General features: G+C 39.7%; 2 protein-coding genes across 2 annotated transcripts; both read left to right on the top strand.

The window, feature by feature from the left end:
- LOC140993458 (major histocompatibility complex class I-related gene protein-like) lies at positions 1 to 4,750 on the top strand. The gene is made up of 7 exons (XM_073462896.1): positions 1 to 70; positions 1,198 to 1,467; positions 2,555 to 2,833; positions 3,142 to 3,444; positions 3,543 to 3,644; positions 4,450 to 4,467; positions 4,647 to 4,750. Exons 1-7 carry the CDS (start codon positions 22 to 24, stop codon positions 4,733 to 4,735), a joined length of 1,110 nt encoding a protein of 369 aa, XP_073318997.1. The 5' UTR covers positions 1 to 21; the 3' UTR covers positions 4,736 to 4,750.
- Positions 4,751 to 15,891: 11,141 nt separating this feature from the next.
- Positions 15,892 to 19,640, top strand: LOC140993460 (major histocompatibility complex class I-related gene protein-like). Its single transcript, XM_073462898.1, has 6 exons — positions 15,892 to 16,152; positions 16,554 to 16,832; positions 18,445 to 18,747; positions 18,846 to 18,947; positions 19,178 to 19,195; positions 19,361 to 19,640. The coding sequence occupies exons 1-6, from the start codon at positions 16,005 to 16,007 to the stop codon at positions 19,408 to 19,410; spliced, it is 900 nt and encodes a 299-aa protein (XP_073318999.1). The 5' UTR covers positions 15,892 to 16,004; the 3' UTR covers positions 19,411 to 19,640.
- Positions 19,641 to 21,200: the final 1,560 nt, after the last annotated feature.

Here is a 21,200-nt window from a genome sequence, read left to right as displayed (position 1 = left end):
ACTCGTCTTCATCAAATCAAGATGAAAGCGTCATTGTTGTTGCTTCTCTTCTGTCACGTTTCATCACCAGGTAAGATCACATTTTAAATCTTTAAACTGTTTAAACTTCACAGTCCACTCGACTCTTTTGCTCCAAGTTTAGTTTCACTTCTGCTTCAACTTGATCAGACTGTTTTAACTGAATCATACTGATTTCATCATATTTCTGAGTGTGTATTCAGACTGAATGGAGGCTGTTTGTCCTGCACATTACATTTAAAACGTTTGCATTTTGCTCCTTCGCAGCAAACACACACACTTCTACACTATCATATTTATATTTTCACTTAGCATCATATTCATGATTAGTGTTATTTACAAGCTCCTTTGTTTGTCCTGCAGTGCTACACTCACTGAAGTTTTTCATAACTGTATCAACTATAATCCCAAACCTCCCAGAACTTGTGGCAACACTAGACGTTGATGAACTTCTGATTGGGTCCTGTGACAGCAACAAAAGGCCACGATATTTGTAGGCTGCTTTACTACACAATATATATCTTGATATTTAAAAAATTGTCCTCAAAAGCACATTAATGCGAGGACTGGACAACAAAATGAAGTATCACAGTATATTTCACTAAATACCTTGATATACTTATTGCAACAATATTTCAGAAAAATTAACAATATTAACACAATGAGATTTCTGATCAATAATCAGCAATAATGTGGATATAATGACGACGTGGGTGAAGACAAGTATTAGAACAAGTAGAACAGTCTGGTGAGTTCAGAAAATGACATCAAGTGATGTCGCCTTTAAAACCAGGAAAAGACAACACTTATATCATGATATAACAATATCCACAATCTAAGATGACATATAGTCTCTTATCATAGTAATGGTGTAATATCAATATGTTGCAGCCATAAAGGATGCTCACGTTCATATTAGAAGGGGTACCCGATAGTTAAAAGTACTTTGAGTGTAACTTCTCTTTAAAGTCTGTCCAAACACCAAAATGCTTCTCAGTAGTTGGTGGGCCGTACTGAACCCTGTAATGATAGAATAGGTAAAAGATCAGTTAGATAAGAAGATTCATGCTGTAGATGGCAGGCCATAACCTTAAGTGTTACCATGACATCATATTTATGATGAGTGTGATGATGATGTGTGTATTTATACTGAATGTATGAACCTCTTCTGTCCTGCAGTGAAACACTCCCTGAAGTTTATCTTAACTGCATCTTCTGGACTCCCAGACTTCCCGGAGTTTGTTGCAGGTGCAGTGGTTGATGAAAATCTGTTGGGCTACTGCGACAGCAGCAAAAAGATAATCGAATTAAAACACGACTGGGTGAAAAAAGTATTGGAAGATGATCCTCACCAGTTGGAGCTGTACAATTGGGGATGTTTTGTGCGGGAGCCAATTTTTTTCAAAGCCACAATCAATAGTTTGATGCAGCGCTTCAACCAAAGTGGAGGTACAGTATGTACGATGTTATATTTCACCTTTTACTTCATGAACTGTTCTTTATAATTATAAAAATAATTTAGTAAGATTTGTATCAGAAATATTTGGAATTGATGTTATCAGCCTCCCTGGGCTGAAAGAAAGTTTTCATCATGCACAGTGAAAGAGACTGAATACTTTACTGACTAATACTACTTCAGGGGATGACTGGACCACAGAACATCTGATTGGTGTGCACATTGAAACACGAGGATCCAAGAACCTTTAAATCATTTATTGAGTTGGGAATGCTCCATCAGATGGATGGATGAATGACAGGATGGATGATTTCTGTACAACAGCAAATATAGATCAATATATATGAATACATGCCAAAACTAAGTAAGACAAAAAGTGCATGAGAACAAAGGTAGCTGACATTATTAATGCATCCATGAAGGATGAGTCTTCTGTAATCCTTCACTGTGATTCTGTTATTCAAAACAAAAAGTAAATACACAATAACAATACACAATGATTGTAAATCTAAATATGCGCCATGAGCCATATTTACAGGGTTAAGCTTCTCACAGGAGAGGAAGTAGGAATCAAACAACTCCAGATAATACACCACGGTCTGGTGGGAAGGCAGATACACATTATAAATACTGGCTGCATTTAAACATCACTTAAAAGATATAAACAATACATCATCTGGATGCATGTACACATAACTTAAAGGACACAACAACAGCGTATCAGGAACATGTTGGCAGAATAAGTTCAAACAAACTAACATGTGGCAGCATGGTCTCACACAGAGAAACATACAGGACACACCCAGCATATATGTCCTCCCCTTACTAAACTCCTTCCCTGCAGACAGGTAGGTGAATCTCTTCACCAGTCAAAGCCTCACACAACTGACGCTCGACTTGACTTTTTTTAACTCACAGAATATAACTATTATACTACACAACTGGAGAAAACTGTTTTTGTGTTAGTCCTCTCTATAATAGTTTGGACTCAAACCAGGGACGCTGCATCACTGTTCATTGTTGGCATCTTAAACCTTAAAGTGATGAGGTGAGGTGTTTCTCTCTCTATCTCTCTCTCAGGTGTCCACATTTTACAGAGGGTGAATGGCTGTGAGTGGGATGATGAGACCGGAGAGGTTATTGGTTTTAGTCAGTATGGTTACGATGGAGAGGACTTCCTATCAATTGACCTGAAGACAGAGACATGGATCGCTCTAAAACCACAGGCTGTCATCACCAAACTGAGATGGGATGCTGACAAAGCTAGAATGAAAAGCATTCAGAATTACCTCACAGTGATTCACCCTGAGAGGCTGAAGAAGTTTTTGTATTATGGGAGGAGCTTTCTGCTGAGAACAGGTAGAATCACATGACCTGATGTAGTTTAATGGACACAATCATGTTCATACAGTCTGCTCAGACTGAACTGCTGTTGTGTTATCACTGCAGTCAGTCTGACATTACATTGTTTTCTCTGTTTATTTTCTGTAGCTGTAAGATTCAATGTTGTCCTAACCAATCAGTACACACTGACATTTTGGCTGTTCTGAAATACATTTCCATCGATGCTCAGACTGTGATAGCCAGTGTGCACTTAGCATGAGTGAAGTAAGTTTGCTCAGTCTCAGTGTTTCAAACTAATAATAGTTTCATTGAACTCTCTCCAGAGCTTCCCTCAGTGTCTCTCCTCCAGAAGACTCCCTCCTCTCCAGTCAGCTGCCACGCTACAGGTTTCTACCCTCACAGAGCCTCACTCGTCTGGAGGAAAGATGGAGAGGAGCTTCATGAGGAGGTGGACCACGGAGAGATCCTCCCCAACCACGATGGAACCTTCCAGATGAGTGTTGACCTGAACCTTTCATCAGTCACACCTGAAGACTGGACGAGGTACGACTGTGTGTTTCAGTTCTCTGGTGTGAAGGAGGACATCATCACCAAACTGGAGAAAGATCGGATCAGGACCAACTGGGGTAAGAGTGAGATCAGAGGGTGCTGAAGGGGAGTGCATGGGAATTCATGTTGGAAGAAAACAAAAACAGTAAAAATAAACTATTATTGTATTCAACAGTAAAGCCCAGTGACATGACCGTCCTCGTCACTGCTGCAGTGGTTGTTTTTGCTCTCATTCTCATCGGTGCTGCTGGATTCATCGTTTACAAAAAGAAGAAAGGTGAGAGAGAAAAAGGAAAGATTTCACTACTTTGATTTCAGTCTTTGAGTTGATTTTTTTTATTCAGGTTGCAAAATTAAAACCAGCATCAGAGAAAGTAAATACAGTCAGCACTAAACAGACTGAGTATAAACAGTATCGCTCCCTCCAGGAAATACGCAGGACCACAGTTCTTCAATTACGGATGACTTTATTTTCCTCCTTCCTCATAAACCACCATAAGTCACCGTCGAACTGTTCAAATACACAGTGTGCAAAATTAAGTCATCATTTGTACATACAGAATGTAAACACATACGATACAACACAACAAAAATAAACGTACCTCGCTGGCTGCACACAACCGAGAGGGAATGAGTCCACTTGACAAATCTTTCAAAACCAAAAATAAAATGTCCACAAAATACAATCTTTCAAACGAGAATTAATCTTCAAAATGAGCAGTAAAATGTCTTAAACTTAAGGGTTTAAACTCATATGCGGATGTTTGCACACTTCTCCTGCTTCATCACTTTCTTTACCCTTTTCCTTCTTTTAGTGTTACACTTAAATTCATCCCGCTTGCAACACAGAATAAAAAATTACTTCCTACTCAGTCTTGCACAAAGAAAATAATTATCCATAAAAATAAATAGTATAAAAATAAAGTGTGTAACAAAACATTAAATAATGACATAAATAATATTTGTGGCAGTTAAAAACAGATACTCAGTTTGAGTGACTAGAAGAGAGGAATAAAGTGACTAAAGATAATCTGGCATTTACAACTGTGACTGAAATGATTTGTCTTTTGTTTTGATTTCAGCCATTAGCCCTCCATCTTGTAAGTAAAACTTACTTACTTACTTACTTACTGGTTCTATTTCAGCTGATCTGACTCACACTTCATGTTTTAGATTAAAAAATGTTTCACATTATTGTGCAGATGAACCTTTTCAACACTGTTTCTTGTATTTATTGCTTATAAAAGTTCAATATGGGATGTTTGTTTCTGACCTGCAGCTCCTGACAACAGCACAGAGCTCTCTGAGCAGCTGAATCCAGAGATCTGCATGACAAACACACTCAGTGACTCTCCTGGTGTCACTTGATTTAGCTTTGCAGAACTAAAAGACAGTAAAAGATGGCGTCTTGCACTATAAGTACAGTTATATAAAAAGGACTGATTGAAAAGGTGGGACTGTTCTATGTTCTATGACTCTGATTGGTTGTTTTGTTGATTGTCGTTTTTGTCCTCTAATGATGTACAGCTGAGGTGATGCCAGATGATGCAGCTCTAATTATCATTAAGTAAGAGAGAGTTAGCAAAGCGCTACACCCCACCATGTGAAGAGATAGTAATGTAAGATAGTTTGGTTTTGGGACTTCTAATACCTGATTTGTTGGTGTGCTGTCAGTTGTCTGCGTAGAGTAAATGGAAGAACTGAAGCGTTCTGTGTTCTTTTTGTTAAAAAGGAGTTGATAATGAACAATTTAAGCTAAAAAGAGATGCCCATCCAACCGTTTCATTTGACCCGTATGAAATGATCAGACAGGCTACATCGGACCTCTTCAACTACTTTTTTAGAAGGACTGGATTTTTTTTTTAAAAATCAAGTGTCAAGGCGCCAGACTTTTTCGTTCCATGTGTCTGAAGGGTTAGAGAATATTGTCTCCTGTTAGAGGGCTCAGTAGATTTGTAGTGGACCAGTCTGATACCCACTGCAGTTCAATGATGGCTCGAAACGTCATTTAACATGAATACTGTGCAACCAACTGTTGGTACATTTTACTGAGTATTGATTGTTGATGAATTTTCATTAATCTGATTAACCCAGGTGAGGAAAGAGATTCAGGAGATTCCCTGTCTGTGATTATTTAACCTGCCACAGAATACTCTGTGGAAATGTGCTTACCTGAGTCATGTTGTTACTGATGGGAGAATATGGAGTTTGATCTATCACAGAGCCAGTGCGTCTCTCTTATGAGATATAGTGATATATATATATATATCTGCCCAGCTGCTTAATACAACCGTTTCTTCCACTACTAACAAGATCTGGTGTAGGGAGAGGAAAAGGACCCTCTGAGAATCAAGAACATGCAGAAAAGTAGCAGGCAATGCATTAGGTCCCAAACTCTTCACCAGGTCAGCAGCTGGGGGAAGTAAACTTTCCAGAATGCGTCTTGTGATATGTAATGGTGCAAGGCTTGGATCTGCATTCAAAAGTTCAATTTCAGACTTCCAGGAATCGTAATCTGCTTCGTGTTGTGGTTTTGGAAGCTTCCCTGAGAAGGTGCATAGTCGGAGTGAAGACAGAGGTTGAATATTTACATCATCTCTGCGCACAATATGCTCAACTACAACTCTTTGTACCCCAGGGGGGTTCAAGTCATTTCCAAAAAGCGAAATTTTCGGTCCCAGATTTACAGGTGGGTTTGGCTGGGATTGAGGTTCTTGCTGGTCAGTTGAGGAATGACCTGCTTACTGTGACGAAAGTACCTCAACAGTGTCTTCCTCTTCATACTCCTCTCCAGTAGCCGCTATTCCCAAATGTGCACTTATTTGATCAAAGACTCCCTTCAAGACGTTGTCAAAGGATTGGCCACTCTGCTGGGAAAGACGTCTCAGCACTTGGAGGTAGTCAGGGGATGGGGTAGTCCCCACTGTGACTGTGGCAGCACGCTCACTTGAAAGTAATGAAACAACAAATTCAACGTCTGCAGCTACACGAGATGTGTAAGTATATGGCAAATGCGGTTTTAGCTGTGCCAAGGCAGCAGCGTTAATAAATTCGACGGCCAGGTTTTTGTTAAATGGACTTTCCCGTTCTGTAACAGTAAACGATGTTTTAAGTTCAGCGTAACTACGTAAATGATCAATAATCTCATTTTCTGCTTGAGTGTTTGTTACACCAGCAATGATAACAGAATGAGCAACATTGATACCAAGTTCCTCAAAGGGATCCATATTTCAACTCACCATTTTTTTCTTAAGTGTAACACAACACAGACACAAAAACATTCACAATAACAGTTTCCTGGCTAGCTCGCCACACATGTAACGCATATGGGCTAGGCGGTTGACTACGGCTACAATAGCAGCAACAGAAGTCTGGATTGTGAATGAATGGATGAGACAGTAGTGCAGTTTGAGTGTCTGTATTCAGAGAAATATTTACAAAAAACAACCAATACAAACAATACACCATTCCAATATTCAAAAAATGGATTACCCACAATAAATCAAATGTTCTGTTTTTCACAATAAAGTTCTCAAGGAAAAAACGTTCAGTTCATATCCTTTTAATCCAAAAGGGTTTGTCCAGATCGGTAGGTGTGAGACTTTGTTCTACCGGTTCATTGATGTAGCTCGCCATGTAAGTTGAGATGAATGGATCAAGGTCCATGAGAAGAAAATCCAAAGTTGGTCCAAAAAAAACAATGTGACCTAAAAAGGCCAAAAATACACATCAGTATTCCATTTGAAATAACCAAGTCAGTATCAAAAATAAAATCAATGTATGCTTAAACATTAGCAGCAGCAGAATTAATTATTTAATTCATTAATTGTCTTTAATAAATCAAAGTTACAATAGTAACCAAACCACCTTAACCTAGTACCCCAGTACCATGTTAATATTCAAGGTCAAAGTCAAAAATCAAAATCAAAGTCAAAATGCACCTTTTATAATTCATCAAAAACATTCAATATTAAATTTCAAACAAATCAAGCAGAGTAAGACTCAAGTGTTTCAATAATTGTGCAATACTCATTCATTCATTAAATACGTAGTTACGTTCACATAAATGTGTCAATGATGACCAAACCTCATAGCAGTTGTAGCGTCAATCAAAAAAGTGACATAACTGTTCAAAACAAGAATAACGCTCTAAACTACATGAGCGAGTAATTAAACTAAAATATCATCTACAATTCGGCTGTCTTATTTTAAACAAAAATCAAAGCTTCCATGCACGGCCCAACAGGAAATCCACAGCGTTTTCCAGATGGAGTATTGAACGGGTTGAGTTCAATAACGAGTCTGGTGAAACAGCGCGTTAGTGAGCAATTACACAGACAGTATATGATTTAAACAATTGGAACCTTGACGGCAAAAGACTCAACGGTTTCAAACGATCGATTCAGAGAGCTACAGTCAAATGTTTGCGACGCTGACAATAGCATGCCACAGTCACAGTGGAGACAGAGGAGGAAGTGAACTCCGTGACCCGTGATTAAAGGAAGTTTGAGGTCACGGGAAGTGGGCCTGCAAAATAAATAAATTAATTAAATGAATAACTAAATGCGGGTTACATTAGCTTAGCATTGAAGTTAGAGATTAGACAGCAAGCCAGTATCTTTGTTAAAGGAGCCTTCTGACAGTTTAAGCAACAGTATGTAACTTTTTCAGCTTCAAAATCATTTTGATGGTACAGTGTCTTGTAACAGGGTGAATGGTGTCTCTGTCACTTGTTTCTGCACTATGTAACTTCAGAGAGAGGGTCGGATCACAGAGTTGTATACACGTTTACTTTAACATGCAAGTTTTCAACACACAACATTGTTATGACGTAATGACTTTTGTTTGTAGTTAGCACCCACATTACATCTGACAGATTGTTACAGACCTGAGATTTGTATTTATGAAAGTGGTGTTGCACTCAGAAGCTTCAGCATGTCAGAGCAAAGCTGTAATTCTTTGCCTCCGAGGTGGTCAGAGGATCAGTTTAGAAAGAAAGTGAAACAAATGATGACGTAGAAAACTGAGAGACTCAAAGTGAAATACATGATGAAACATGTTCATTCACAGTAGTGATTTGGGTTGGGAGTAAAAAAAACATTAAATGTACGAGCAACATTCAACAATAATGAAATCACATATACAGAGGTAACACCTGAAGAGTAAAAAGAGAAAATACATATAATCACATGTTTTTTCACCCATTAGAGCTCTGCCCACTTCAAACAGTGAGAAAAGCACTGAAAAAAAAAAGCCAACAGAAATCTCTCGTGAAATAACCAGGACTGGTCTAACTGTGGCAGAAAGTATTGTGTTCATTACTTTTATTGACAAGATGAGTGAGGAAATGTGTTTTCAGGGCCTTTAGTTAAACATGCAGTACGTGATTCTGGACAAACATAGTTGATTGTTGAGTCTCATTCCCAGGTCATCAGATACCAGTGCTTTGGGTCGGGCAGCTGTGAAACTCTCAGCCTCTATTTCATACATGTCTTTTGCTGCCATCTAATGGGTGTTTAGTGGTATTATATACATTATTACAAACAGGGCCGTGACAATTGTATTGTATAGCCTGATTCCCTTTCAAGCAGATAAAAGAAATATTTCACACACATTTGGATATGTATATTGACCTGATAGTTGTGGAGCTATTTTTGGGTTAGTCTGTTTAGACAAGCCACACCTACCAGCACCATGTTTACTTCAAAATATGTTTAAAAAATAAATACTTTTACACTTTTAGAGTAACTACAACTTTAGTTTTTGTAAACGCTGAAAAGATTGAATGTCTGAATAATTCTGCACTGTCCCATTACTGTTGTTCTTTTGCTTTTTAATAAAACAAAAAGTCAAAAAGATGAAGTCAAAAGAAGAATTTTCTCTTAAATCACTGAGATTAAATCAATGGGCTCCAAACTGTGGAGCTATAAAGAAGGGACAAAATCATTGATGACATGTTGCTGGTACATGAGGGTGAATGTAAAGAGCTAAAAGGGAAGTTCAGTACTTAATAGTAACGTTTGCTGTGTGGAGACATTGTTCACCTGCTGTCTGTTTTTAAAATGTTTCTTCTTAACATATATGACATCACTTGTTATCGTTCTTTTGTACTTTCTGGGTTTTAATTACTGTATTACTGTTTCAAGACTAAATTGTCATTAATGTATTTATTTCTTACCACTGATATTTATGTTATTGGGTTTTGTCCTCTAATTTGTATTTACTAAGTTCTCCTTGTGGTTATAATAATCTCATTTCATTCATTACTGTTCTGCATATTGCCTGTTGCTCTTGCATTAATAAAGTCTAATGGTATTTTTCACATTAAAGGTGTTTTAATGTTTTCTTTGAACAGGAAGTAGATTTAGAAGAAAACAAAGATGTCCTCATGTGGGGACGATGGGCTTGTTTTACTGTATAACATAATAAAGTCACCAATGTGAAGCAAAGAATAAGAATTGCTTCCGACTCATCTTCTCATGGATGAAGACCTTCAGCTGCAGTGTTACCTGCGCTGATGAGGATTAGGGATGTGTAAAGTGAAGTTCTGTGTAGGGTTTCTTTAGCAGGATTTTCTGAGCCTCTGGGGAGTTGTGCTATGAAAACCCACATAGATCTTCAGAGGGCAGCACGGTGGCTCAGGGGTTAACACTGTGGCTTCACAGCAGAGGGTACTGGGTTTTTTTCGGGCCTCTTTCTGTCCGTGTGAAGTTGCTCATTCTCCCCGTGTCTGCGTGGGTTTTCTCCGGGTGCTCCGGTTTTTCCCAAATTTAAAAAATATGCAGCTCATTCAGGGCAGATCTGATTCCAGGTGCTTGCAAAAGCCCCCATATCATCTGAATGCCCCATTGCAGCACATTCCCTCCCATCAGGTGAGATTATTTCCTCTGGTTATAAAACTCATCCCTCAGATCGAAGGGAGACATTTCTTTGAAGAAGTTTAGACAAAATTAGGAAAATGACCCTGTTTGTGTTTGTTTAGTTCGCAGGTGAACGTCAGTGAGTCCTCAAGTGATGAAGCCTCGGCTCCTACAAGTGACGACTTTGTCGACGAGACGGTCTGCTGCACTCGAGAACTGAGATCACACTGCTGCTGGAAGATCAGGAGAGCGCAGCAAGGTGAGATGTCTTCCTCTGCTCTCAACAATCAGTTCTCAGATGAGAGAATACTTCAGTTCACCAGAATAACAGCAGATCTGAGAGGAAGTTTATACGATTCTTTAAGATGTCATGACAATAACAAGATAATACTCTGTGTTCATGTTTAGTCTCCAGACTGATGTGGTCAACACATCAAGAAGTCGAGGATTCACATCATCAATTCAGACTTTCAGTGTGAACCTCCTGCCGCTCCTCTGAAGAATGAAGACGGCATTAACATCCAACCTGCATGAAGTCTGCTCACTCTCTGTGTTTTTGTGTTGGTTTTCTCCGGGTGCTCCGGTTTCCTCCCACACTCATTCAGTCAATAAACAATCAGAATACATTTTAGGAAACTGTGTTATGACTTTCATTAGGCTAAGTAATACCACTAGTATTAAGTATTTCTTCAGTGTTGGTTTCAGGTTTAGTATTTAAAAATGAACTACTCAGTACATTTATATTAATGATGGATCAAATCATGTGAAATCCGTCCGTTGTAGAGACAAGCTCACAGAGAAATAACAGCTTTCTTCAGCAAATAAAAGCCTAAAAAAACAAACAAACCACTGTACACTACCTGCTCTGCACCAAACAGCAGACAGACACAGTTAGAGACTAGCTGGTGAACATAGCGGAGCGTTCAAACATTAACATGATTACACACTCTTTCGAGTTTTGTCCTACAAATGCATTAAACAATCTGTCTGCTCTTGACAGAGAAATATACCCTGTAGGTGTATCATATAAGGATAAAAACATAAACATCCATATAGACTCATTTGTTCTATGTGCAAACATCATTTAATCTCCTGTAAACTGTTAATTTCTTCTCAGATCTTCCCAAGCAGTCATCCTTCTTTAAATTAACATGAACCATTATAAAATCCCAATGTCCTCAAACGAGTACCTTCCATTTAGATCCATCCTAGCTTGTTATTATTGCTCAGATTCATCCAATTTTCATCCCACATCAAACTACAGATGTTATTAAGCAAAAATTGGCAAGTTTCTATCACTAAAGGTAACAGTATCAGATACCTCGGGCAATGACCACTAACCAGCGACATCCAAAAAAGGATCAGTAATCCCAAAACTGAAAGGACTACATGTTGCCCCCCATCTCCTCCTGCTGTTGTACCTGGATAAAACCAGGCCAAACTCACACACATAACCAACACAGCTGCCAGGATGATTGGTCTCCCCACACCCAACCTCATAGAGCTGAGCAATATGCCCATTACAACCTCAACTGAACCGGCTGGGATTGCTTTTAAACACATTAATGTATTGTGTTTCTTCGACCACTAGATGGCAGAAACAGGTGTCCAAGAATGAGAACAACAGGTCTAAGTAAAGCAGAATGAAGTGTAAGGTGCAGAAAACCCAAAATGTAATGTCCCTTATATGAGGACGCAGGGTCACAGGAGGTTAACATAAGACAGCAGGTGAATCAAGTCTCAACACAGCAAATGTTACTATGAATGTGTGTTGTCTGTACTCGTGTTTTTCTGTTACAGGATTACCTTCAGCCTTGTGTATCAAACCAGCCGTACGACATGAATGTGGAAATTCTCAGGTCCTATTCATATCACAGTAACTACAGACACAGATAGAGGATCTACGTGTATTTACATAAAGAGCTGGAGTTTTTTATTAAAAAACAAACATCAGTACAAAAGAAATGAAGGAGCGCAAGTGAATCAGACTTTATATGCATTCAGTATTCACAGAAATTCAACAGAAAAGAAACAGAAAAAGTAACTTTGCTTTCACCTTCTTGTAGTGAATCAAAAATATGTATTCTAATATATTCTAATTCTGATATTTCTGTAGCCATAGTTAGAAGAATATTATAGTGATGCACTGACAGTTTGAAGAGAAAATACATAGTCCATCATGAAATAGCAGAACATATTGTAAATCACTCTAAAATATTGTTGTATAGAAAATTAAATATCTTTCATAATCAGATGATAATTTCACACCAAATATAACATACTTGGCTGTGATTTCAACAAAAGCTGCTATCACAGATTAAATAAAACAAACACACAACAAAATACTTTGTTAAATGTATTCATGATTTGATCACAAAAAAAATGAAATGTCTTTTAAATTAAGCTTTACAGGCATGAATACTTCACATCAGAGCATTTTGTTTTCTTGTCATTGGATTGATTGTTCCACATGACGTCCCTGTGAGCAGGGCGGTGTATTTGTCAGTCATGTTTCTGGATCCAGTCTCTTAGAGAGCTCAGAGCTGTTGACAGCAGCTGAAAGGTCCGAAACATACTGTTAGTTCTCTCATCCTGCACCGAACCATCTCAAGCACGCACATTTAATAAGGTAAAAAGAGTTGGTTACATCACTGAGAAGTTGGAGGTGTTCAGCCTGTCGCCTTCAGCTCTTCATCTAACAACTCACTGAGGCTCCTTCTTGTTCCATTACTCCCTCCAATAATTCAGACTGATCAACTGATGACAGTGATGTTAAGCTAGCTGACAAAACCAGAGCCAATTCTTTTTTCTTTTCATCCCACAATAAAATGATACTTCATACACTAATGTTGCAAGATAGTGATATGATTACAGTAATAATAATGCTGATTTCTCCGGGGAGTGCCAAATTCCTGGATGGCGCGCCCATAACGCTGGGTCTGCAGGATGTACTGAATCAGAGCTCTTCACAGGTGAGAGAAAAAATGCGGGAATCATCCGCCCACCTCCAGTCAGGACAGCCATCAAGTGTAGCTCACTTGAACTCAAAGATAGGCTCAGACAAAACAAATTGACCCAATCTCAGACTCGCATCTGTTTAGTCCTGTCTGGGCTCTGTGGTCGGGTCTGTTTTAAGAGAAGGACTTTTTTACGAACTAACTGTATTATTCACTGTTAACACTTTACTGTATGTGAGGTGTTGATGAGGACTGGACTACTTGGAGACAGTCTGGACTATTTTTGTTCTCAGGACAGAAACACTCTCTCCTCCCTCTGCCAGGATAAACAACAGGAAACAGTTGATCCAGCTTGATCCTTCACTCTCGTCTTCATCAAATCAAGATGAGAATGTTATTGTTGTTGCTTCTCTTCTGTCACGTTTCATCACCAGGTAAGATCACATTTTAAATCTTTAAACTCTTTAAACTTCACAGTCCACTCGACTCTTTCCTCCGAGTTTAGTTTTACTTTCAGTGGAGTAGCAAGAAACTGTACTTTAGGTGGGCCAGTGCAGAATGATGTGGGACATCTTTTCCCAGAACAAAAAAGGACTTACAAAAACTTAGAAGTCACAAAAAGGACAAACTGTGACAATTTAACTTTGCAACATTCTGCATCACAAAGACAATGAGAGCAAAACGTTGCCTGTACAACATGATACAACCAAAAGAGCTCAGTCTATAAAGGCTGTACACAACAAAAACCTGTCTGTTACATCCTAATTCAGACTAAAACATATTTGCACCGACAGAAAGAGCAGCACATTGTCTCTACAGCACACGACACTGTTCATTAACCACTTTATTGCACAAAGTGATGAAGACAAAACCAAACAGCAGGGAAGGTGTTAACATGCTGCAGGACATAGCATACATCAGACAGAAATCACACATGTAACATATCCCTTTGCATTCATTACAGTTACTGTAAATCATGAATGATACTATCAATATAATATTGAACTATTTCCTGATTGTATTGATGATATATTGATGTTGTATTGATGACATATTGATGTTGTATTGATGATATATTGATGTTGTATTGATGATATATTGATGTTGTATTGATGTTGTATCCCTCAGAATTGGCTAAAATAATTGCCAGCTGCATCTTATGTACTGAAAAGTAGTCACACAATCCAAACAGTGAATCCACACAGAAACAGCCTCTTCATACATCTGAGAAAAATATAGTAAATAAAACACTATTTATTTTTAACATTTTAACTGTTAATTCATTAGTACTGAAGGATGCAGTTTTTCAGAGTGATAAAGCATTAGTTAATAACATATAATAATTGTGTATTTTCTTCACATCGAGGGCAATGCATTTATATTGATTCATTTTTAAATGAATCCGTGTTTATGCATCACATAGTCTACTATTGAGGCCAGTCCACATGAGGGCACGGCCACCTCAGGGACTGAGATGTAACCAGGAAATCAGCCCCTTGTATGTTATGTGATAAATTTATTTGCTAGTAAATACAGCCAGAGGTGAAATATAATCTGAATAGAAGGACATGTCCCATCATAGAAGTGATTAAGAAACTTACTGTAGCAGCTTCAGGGTACGCTTGGGATACGACTGTGAGACTGCTGTTTGGTCTTTGTTGGTCCTGACACTACAGGAAAGCCAAGCATCTTCCCCCTCACATCTGTATTTCTGCATCCATTTTTATTTAAGTGGTGCACATGTTGGAGTATTGGGCACAGCCCGATGTAATATAACTACCTTGGGGCAGCTGCAGACATGTCCCAACTGGCTTCCTGTGAGAAGACCCGCCGCCGCGAGGCCCGTCCTCTCTTGTCCTATCTCTGTCGATCTCTCATTCCTCATGCCTAAAACTACAAACTACAAACAAATATCCAATATTTCCATGAGGGATGGGTACTTTCCGATGCAGTTGCTAAATGAATAGTGCTGTTAATTCAGCATCCTGAACCGAGATGAGATAGTGATCACACGGGTCCACAGAGACTCCTACTGTGTAAATGTCTTCGACTGTACTGATCCTCCTGGAAACAAGTGTCCAGCTCTGTCAGCTGCCTGTCAAGGATATCATTCCAGATGTGTTTGAGTTCATCACTATTTCACACACTTGTTGCTTTTCCCAAACTAGTTGTGGGCACAGATCCATCAAGCCTTCTCTCTCTGGTCGCAGCTCTTGATTTCATTTTTCTGCATCAGCTGTTCTGTTAGCTTCATAACTTGTTCAAAATCACACTCTGAATTGTCTCTAAACCGAGCATGGCTCTCTTTTAGTCCCTCAATTAGGTCAATGCACTCAGAAACTGATAATGTTGGGCTTTGTAAACCCTGTGTGTCAAAATGGTTCAACTTAAATAATTCCCCAAATGTGACGCTGCTTTCAACACACTCTGCAAACACTTCTAATATTACATCGAGTAACGTCAGTATTTTGCTCACTGCTCCAGATTTGGAGCTCCAGTTTGTGTCCACGTAGGGAGATGTGTGGTGATGATGGGTGTGTATTCATACTGAATGGAGGCTGTTTGTCCTGCACATTACATTTAAAACTTTTGCATTTTGTTCCTTCGCAGCAAACACACACACTTCATATCATATTTATATTTTCACTTAGTATCATATTTATATTAGTGTTATTTATAAGCTCCTTTGTTTGTCCTGCAGTGCTGCACTCACTGAAACATTTCATAACTTCATCAACTGGAATCCCAAACCTCCCAGAACTTGTGGCAACAGCAGAAGTTGATGAACTTCTGTTGGGGTCCTGTTACGGCAACAACAGGATGGAAGTAAAACATGACATTGTTAAATCATTCTTCATGAAGTATCCTGAGCGGTTGCAAATGTACAGACAACGGTGTTACCAGGTTTTGCCAAACTACTTCAAAGCCTTGACTTACAGTTTGATGCGTCTCTACAACCAAAGTGAAGGTACAGTATGTAACATGTTACAGCCTGTTTAACTTTTAACTGTTCTGCATCTTAGTTGTAAAGTGACCCAGGGCCTCAAGATACCAATCAGTTCAAACTCTAACATCATTTTACACATAAGCTGAAATAGAGATTCATGTAAAGCAAACCATCATATCAGTTTGTCTTCAGTGGTCCAGCCACTACCTGTCATTCATCATGTCAACATTAATCAGCTGCTAGTTAGACTTGTTGCTGAAGCTGTTAAACACAGACTACTGATAATAATCTGATGATTCATGAACGCACACGACTAAAAAAATAGCAGTCGTCACACAATGTACAATGTTTTTAAGATCATCTTTCCACTGAATGTTTCATCTGTGAATCAGTGTTAATTACAGTCTCTGTCTCTGTCTCAGGTGTCCATGTTTTACAAGAGGTGGATGGCGTTGAGTGGGATGATGAGACTGGAGAGGTCAAAGGTTTCGCTCAGTTTGGTTATGATGGAGAAGACCTCTTGGCATTGGATCTGAATACATTGACATGGATCGCTCTGAGACCTGAGGCTGACATCGTCATACCACTATGGGACCCTGATAAAGATTCAATGAAATACTATACGTTTCTTTTCACTCAGATTTATCCAGAGTTGCTGAAGGAGTATGTAGACTATGGGAGGAGCTCTCTGCTGAGAACAGGTAGAATCACCTGACCTGATGTAGTTTATTAGACACAGTGATCTTCATATAGGCTGCTCAGACTGAACTGTCATTGTATTATTAATCCAACCTGTCTGACATCACCTTTTTTTGTAGTGGTTACATTTGTTTTAGTCCTGACCAATCACAGACATCTTTGGGTGACATTACTCACCATCAAAGCTCAGACTGTGATGCCACAGTTAGTTTAAGAAAAGTGATTTTACAGTTTCAGTGTTTCGAAATAGAAATATTTCCCCTGAACATTGACACTGTGATTGACGACCTTACTGTGAATCATAAGAACAGACAGACGTTGTTCTTCTCTGACTGAAGTGAGTGTCTTTAGTGGTGGTGTAGCTCCCTCCTCTGTCTGTATACAGATCATGTGGAGGCTTTGTAGCAGATGTGTTGTTATGTACCCTGTCATTATTACACTGTGGTCTGGATACATGGATCACATTACTTGGCCACCATCAACACTGTCCTGCTTTTTTAAACATCAATATTTAGTCGGCCGACGCTATCACAAACTGTTGCAGGTGTAAATTTTAAGGACAATATATATAAAAAAATTAATACAACCAATGAATACAATTCAAGAAAAAGAGAAGAAACAAACAAGACAAACTGTCCAAAATGTTGGTATTTATAGGCAAAATTCAAAGTATTCTGCTCTCATATCCTCATATTCTTCACATTTTAAGAGGAAGTGTATCTCTCTCTCCTCGCCTGTGGTGCAGTGACCACAGACTCTTTCCTCTGTTGGCAGCCACGACTTCTTGTGTCGTCCTTCCTCTGTGGTTGGACTGTGGTCACTGAGTCTGTTTGGTCAGGGTCTGTCTCTGCTTTGTACCTCTGACAGTAAAGAGATCATCTGCTCATTTGTATTCATGGTTTAGCGACTGATAGCAATTAAGTTTGTTCTGAGTTTTAGTTTGATATGTCCAATGTTCAGATAGGCATCTTTTGTTAAGAGGATCTTTTCTCGACTCAGTTCTTGGGTTTGGAGTGCCTGAAAGCTCAGTGCTGAGGGCTCGGTTTAAAATGTGACCAAAATTCACAAGTTGTAATGTTAATAATCAATTGGTAACAGCCTAATTCTGCCCTGCATGCATTGGTTGGTGTTCTTCTGTGGAGGTTTAATTTGTCCCTACAGCATCTAGTTCTAGTGTCGTCCTGATAACTGAGCAGAACCCAGAAGTCCCGTTTAACTTAAAATGTGACCAGAGAAAGGAGAGTTGACTGATGAGGACATGCATGCATGTGGGCGACGTGATTCACATCATGCTGCTGGTTTCACACTATTCCCCTGATCAACAGTTTGCAGCAGTGATGTGCCAAGAAACATAGTATTGTAACAAAATAGTCAGTGCAGACGAAGCCTGCTAGCAAGTAAAAAAAGATGTATATGATGCATCATTTTTAATATTTTAAAAGGTTTGCAGATGTTTCTTGAGGAACAAAATGTATCCAATACATTTGTTCAACATTTGCTTGGAAGCACTTTCACACCTTCTGTTATTGATTTCAAATTGAATTTCTTCATCTTTCTTTTACCTTGTTTCTTTTCCTCTCTCTCCTCTTTAATATCTCTCTCTTTACTCTCCAGCGCTTCCCTCAGTGTCTCTCCTCCAGAAGACTCCCTCCTCTCCAGTCAGCTGCCACGCTACAGGTTTCTACCCTCACAGAGCCTCACTCGTCTGGAGGAAAGATGGAGAGGAGCTTCATGAGGAGGTGGACCACGGAGAGATCCTCCCCAACCACGATGGAACCTTCCAGATGAGTGTTGACCTGAACCTTTCATCAGTCACACCTGAAGACTGGACGAGGTACGACTGTGTGTTTCAGCTCTCTGGTGTGAAGGAGGACATCATCACCAAACTGGAGAAAGATCGGATCAGGACCAACGAAGGTAAGAGTGAGATCAGAGGGTGCTGAAGGGGAGTGCATGGGAATTCATCTTGGAAAAAAACAAAAACCGTAAAAATAAACTATTATTGTATTCAACAGTGAAGCCCAGTGACATGACCGTCCCCGTCACTGCTGCAGTGGTTGTTCTTGCTCTCATTCTCATCGGTGCTGCTGGATTCATCGTTTACAAAAAGAAGAAAGGTGAGAGAGATAAAGGAAAGATTTCACTACTTTGATTTCAGTCTTTGAGCTGATTTTTTTTATTCAGGTTGCAAAATTAAAACAATCATCAGAGAAAGTACTAGCACTAAACAGACTGAGTATAAACAGATACTCAGTTTGAGTGAGCAGAAGAGAGGAATAAAGTGACTAAAGATAATCTGGCATTTACAACTGTGACTGAAATGATTTGTCTTTTGTTTTGATTTCAGCCATTAGCCCTCCATCTTGTAAGTAAAACTTACTTTGGTTCTATTTCAGCTGATCTGACTCACACTTCATGTTTTAGATTAACAAATGCTTCACATTATTGTGCAGATGAACCTTTTCAACACTGTTTCCTGTATTTATTGTTTATAAAAGTTCAATATGGGATGTTTGTTTCTGACCTGCAGCTCCTGACAACAGCACAGAGCTCTCTGAGCGAGTGAATCCAGAGACCTGAATGACAAACACACTCAGCAACTCTCCTGGTGTCACTTTATTTAGCTTTGCAGAACTAAAGACAGTAAAAGATGGCTTCTTGCACTATTAGTACAGTTATATAAAAAGAGCTGATTGAAAAGGTGGGACTGTTCTATGTTCTATGACTCTGATTGGTTGTTTTATTTATTGTCGTTTTCTGTCGAATTCATATTCAAAAACAATCAGGGGACATCGTATGACCAGACTTTAGTTACAAACTATTCTAACTCTAACTTTACAACTTGTATTAGCTTTTTACTAATAGAGATTTAATTTAATCACAAAAGTTGTGTTCATCTGTGAAGATTATATTGACGAACAAAACATTTAAGAATCATAAACTTGTGTTTGATACAGATTTCTTTTTGGCGATATTCCAAAATTAAATTAAAAAAACTCATAGACTTCTTGTGGAGGGAACCAGGTCGATGCTAACTTCAGGGTTAACCTCCAAAAATATGTTATTTCTGCACCACTCTATAGATGGGAGAATATGGAGTTTGGTCTCTGGAGCCATGCTATGCAGGGTCGAGGTGAAGTCTGAACAAGTGAGTCTTGAGTCTTTTGCCGAAGATAGCGAGTGACTCTGCTGTCCTGACATTGTTCGGGAGTTTGTTTCACCACTGAGGCGCCAGAACAGAGAAGAGTCATGACTTCGCTGAGCGACCTTTGTCAGCTCTCAGCAATGGCGGTACCAGCTGGCCAGCTGATGTAGTGGAGCAAAGTGCTGGCGCTGGGGCGTGTGGTCTGACCAGCGTTTGGAGGTAGATGGGTGCAGTTCCGTTGACGGACTTGAAGGCCAGTACCATCGTCTTGAATCGGATGCGGGCTGCAACAGGAAGCCAGTGGAGGTCACGGAGGAGGGGGTCACATGGGAGAATTTGGGTAGATTGAAAACAAGGCGTGCTGCAGCGTTCTGGATATGCTGCAGCGGTTGCGTCACAGAGGCTGGGAGTCCAGCCAAGAGTAGGTTGCAGTAGTCCAGGTGGGAGATGACCAGCGCTTGCGTCCTTTGTGAGGAAAGACCGGATCCTGCAGATGTTGTAGAGGGCAAATCTGCATGATCGGGCCACAGCAGTGATGTTGGGGGTGCAGGATAGTCTGTTGTCGAGGATTACACCCAGGTTCCTCTCAGTTGATAAAGGCGGTACTGTGACGTCCTCGACAGTGACTGACAGGTCCATGCGAGGGCAGTCTTTCCCGGGGATGAAGAGAAGTTCAGTTTTATGAAGATTGAGCTTGAGGTTATGAGCAGTTGTCCAAGCGGAGATGTCTGCCAGACATTCTGAGATACGCGTTGCAATGTGGGTGTCGGAGGATGGGGGAAAAGAGAGGAACAGTTGGGTGTCGTCTGCATAACAGTGTTATGAGAATCCATGTGATGTGATTGCAAAGCCTAGTGATCTAGTGGATAGTGAAAACAGAAGTGGTCCTAGTACTGAGCCTTGAGGGACACCAGTTTCCAGCAGGGTTTGGACAAGGAGCCATTGCATATGACGTGAAAGGTGCGATTTGTCAGGTATGATGTGATCCAGGTGAGAGCAGAGTCAGCGATGCCAAGTTCAGCCAGAGTGGAGAGGAGGATTTGGCGGTTAAATGTGTCAAACACAGAAGATAAGTCGAGGAGAATGAGGACTGACGAGTGGAATGAGGCTTTGGCGGCACTGAGCGACTCGGTCACTGTGAGGAGGGCCGTCTCAGTGGAGTGAGCAGTCCTGAAGCCTGACTGATTGGGGTCAAGGAAGTTGTTTTGTGAAAGATAGGAGGACA

The sequence above is a fragment of the Pagrus major genome, chromosome 3, assembly GCF_040436345.1.
Source record: "Pagrus major chromosome 3, Pma_NU_1.0".
Lineage (NCBI taxonomy): Eukaryota > Metazoa > Chordata > Actinopteri > Spariformes > Sparidae > Pagrus > Pagrus major.
This window is presented reverse-complemented; position numbering and strand designations above follow the sequence as displayed.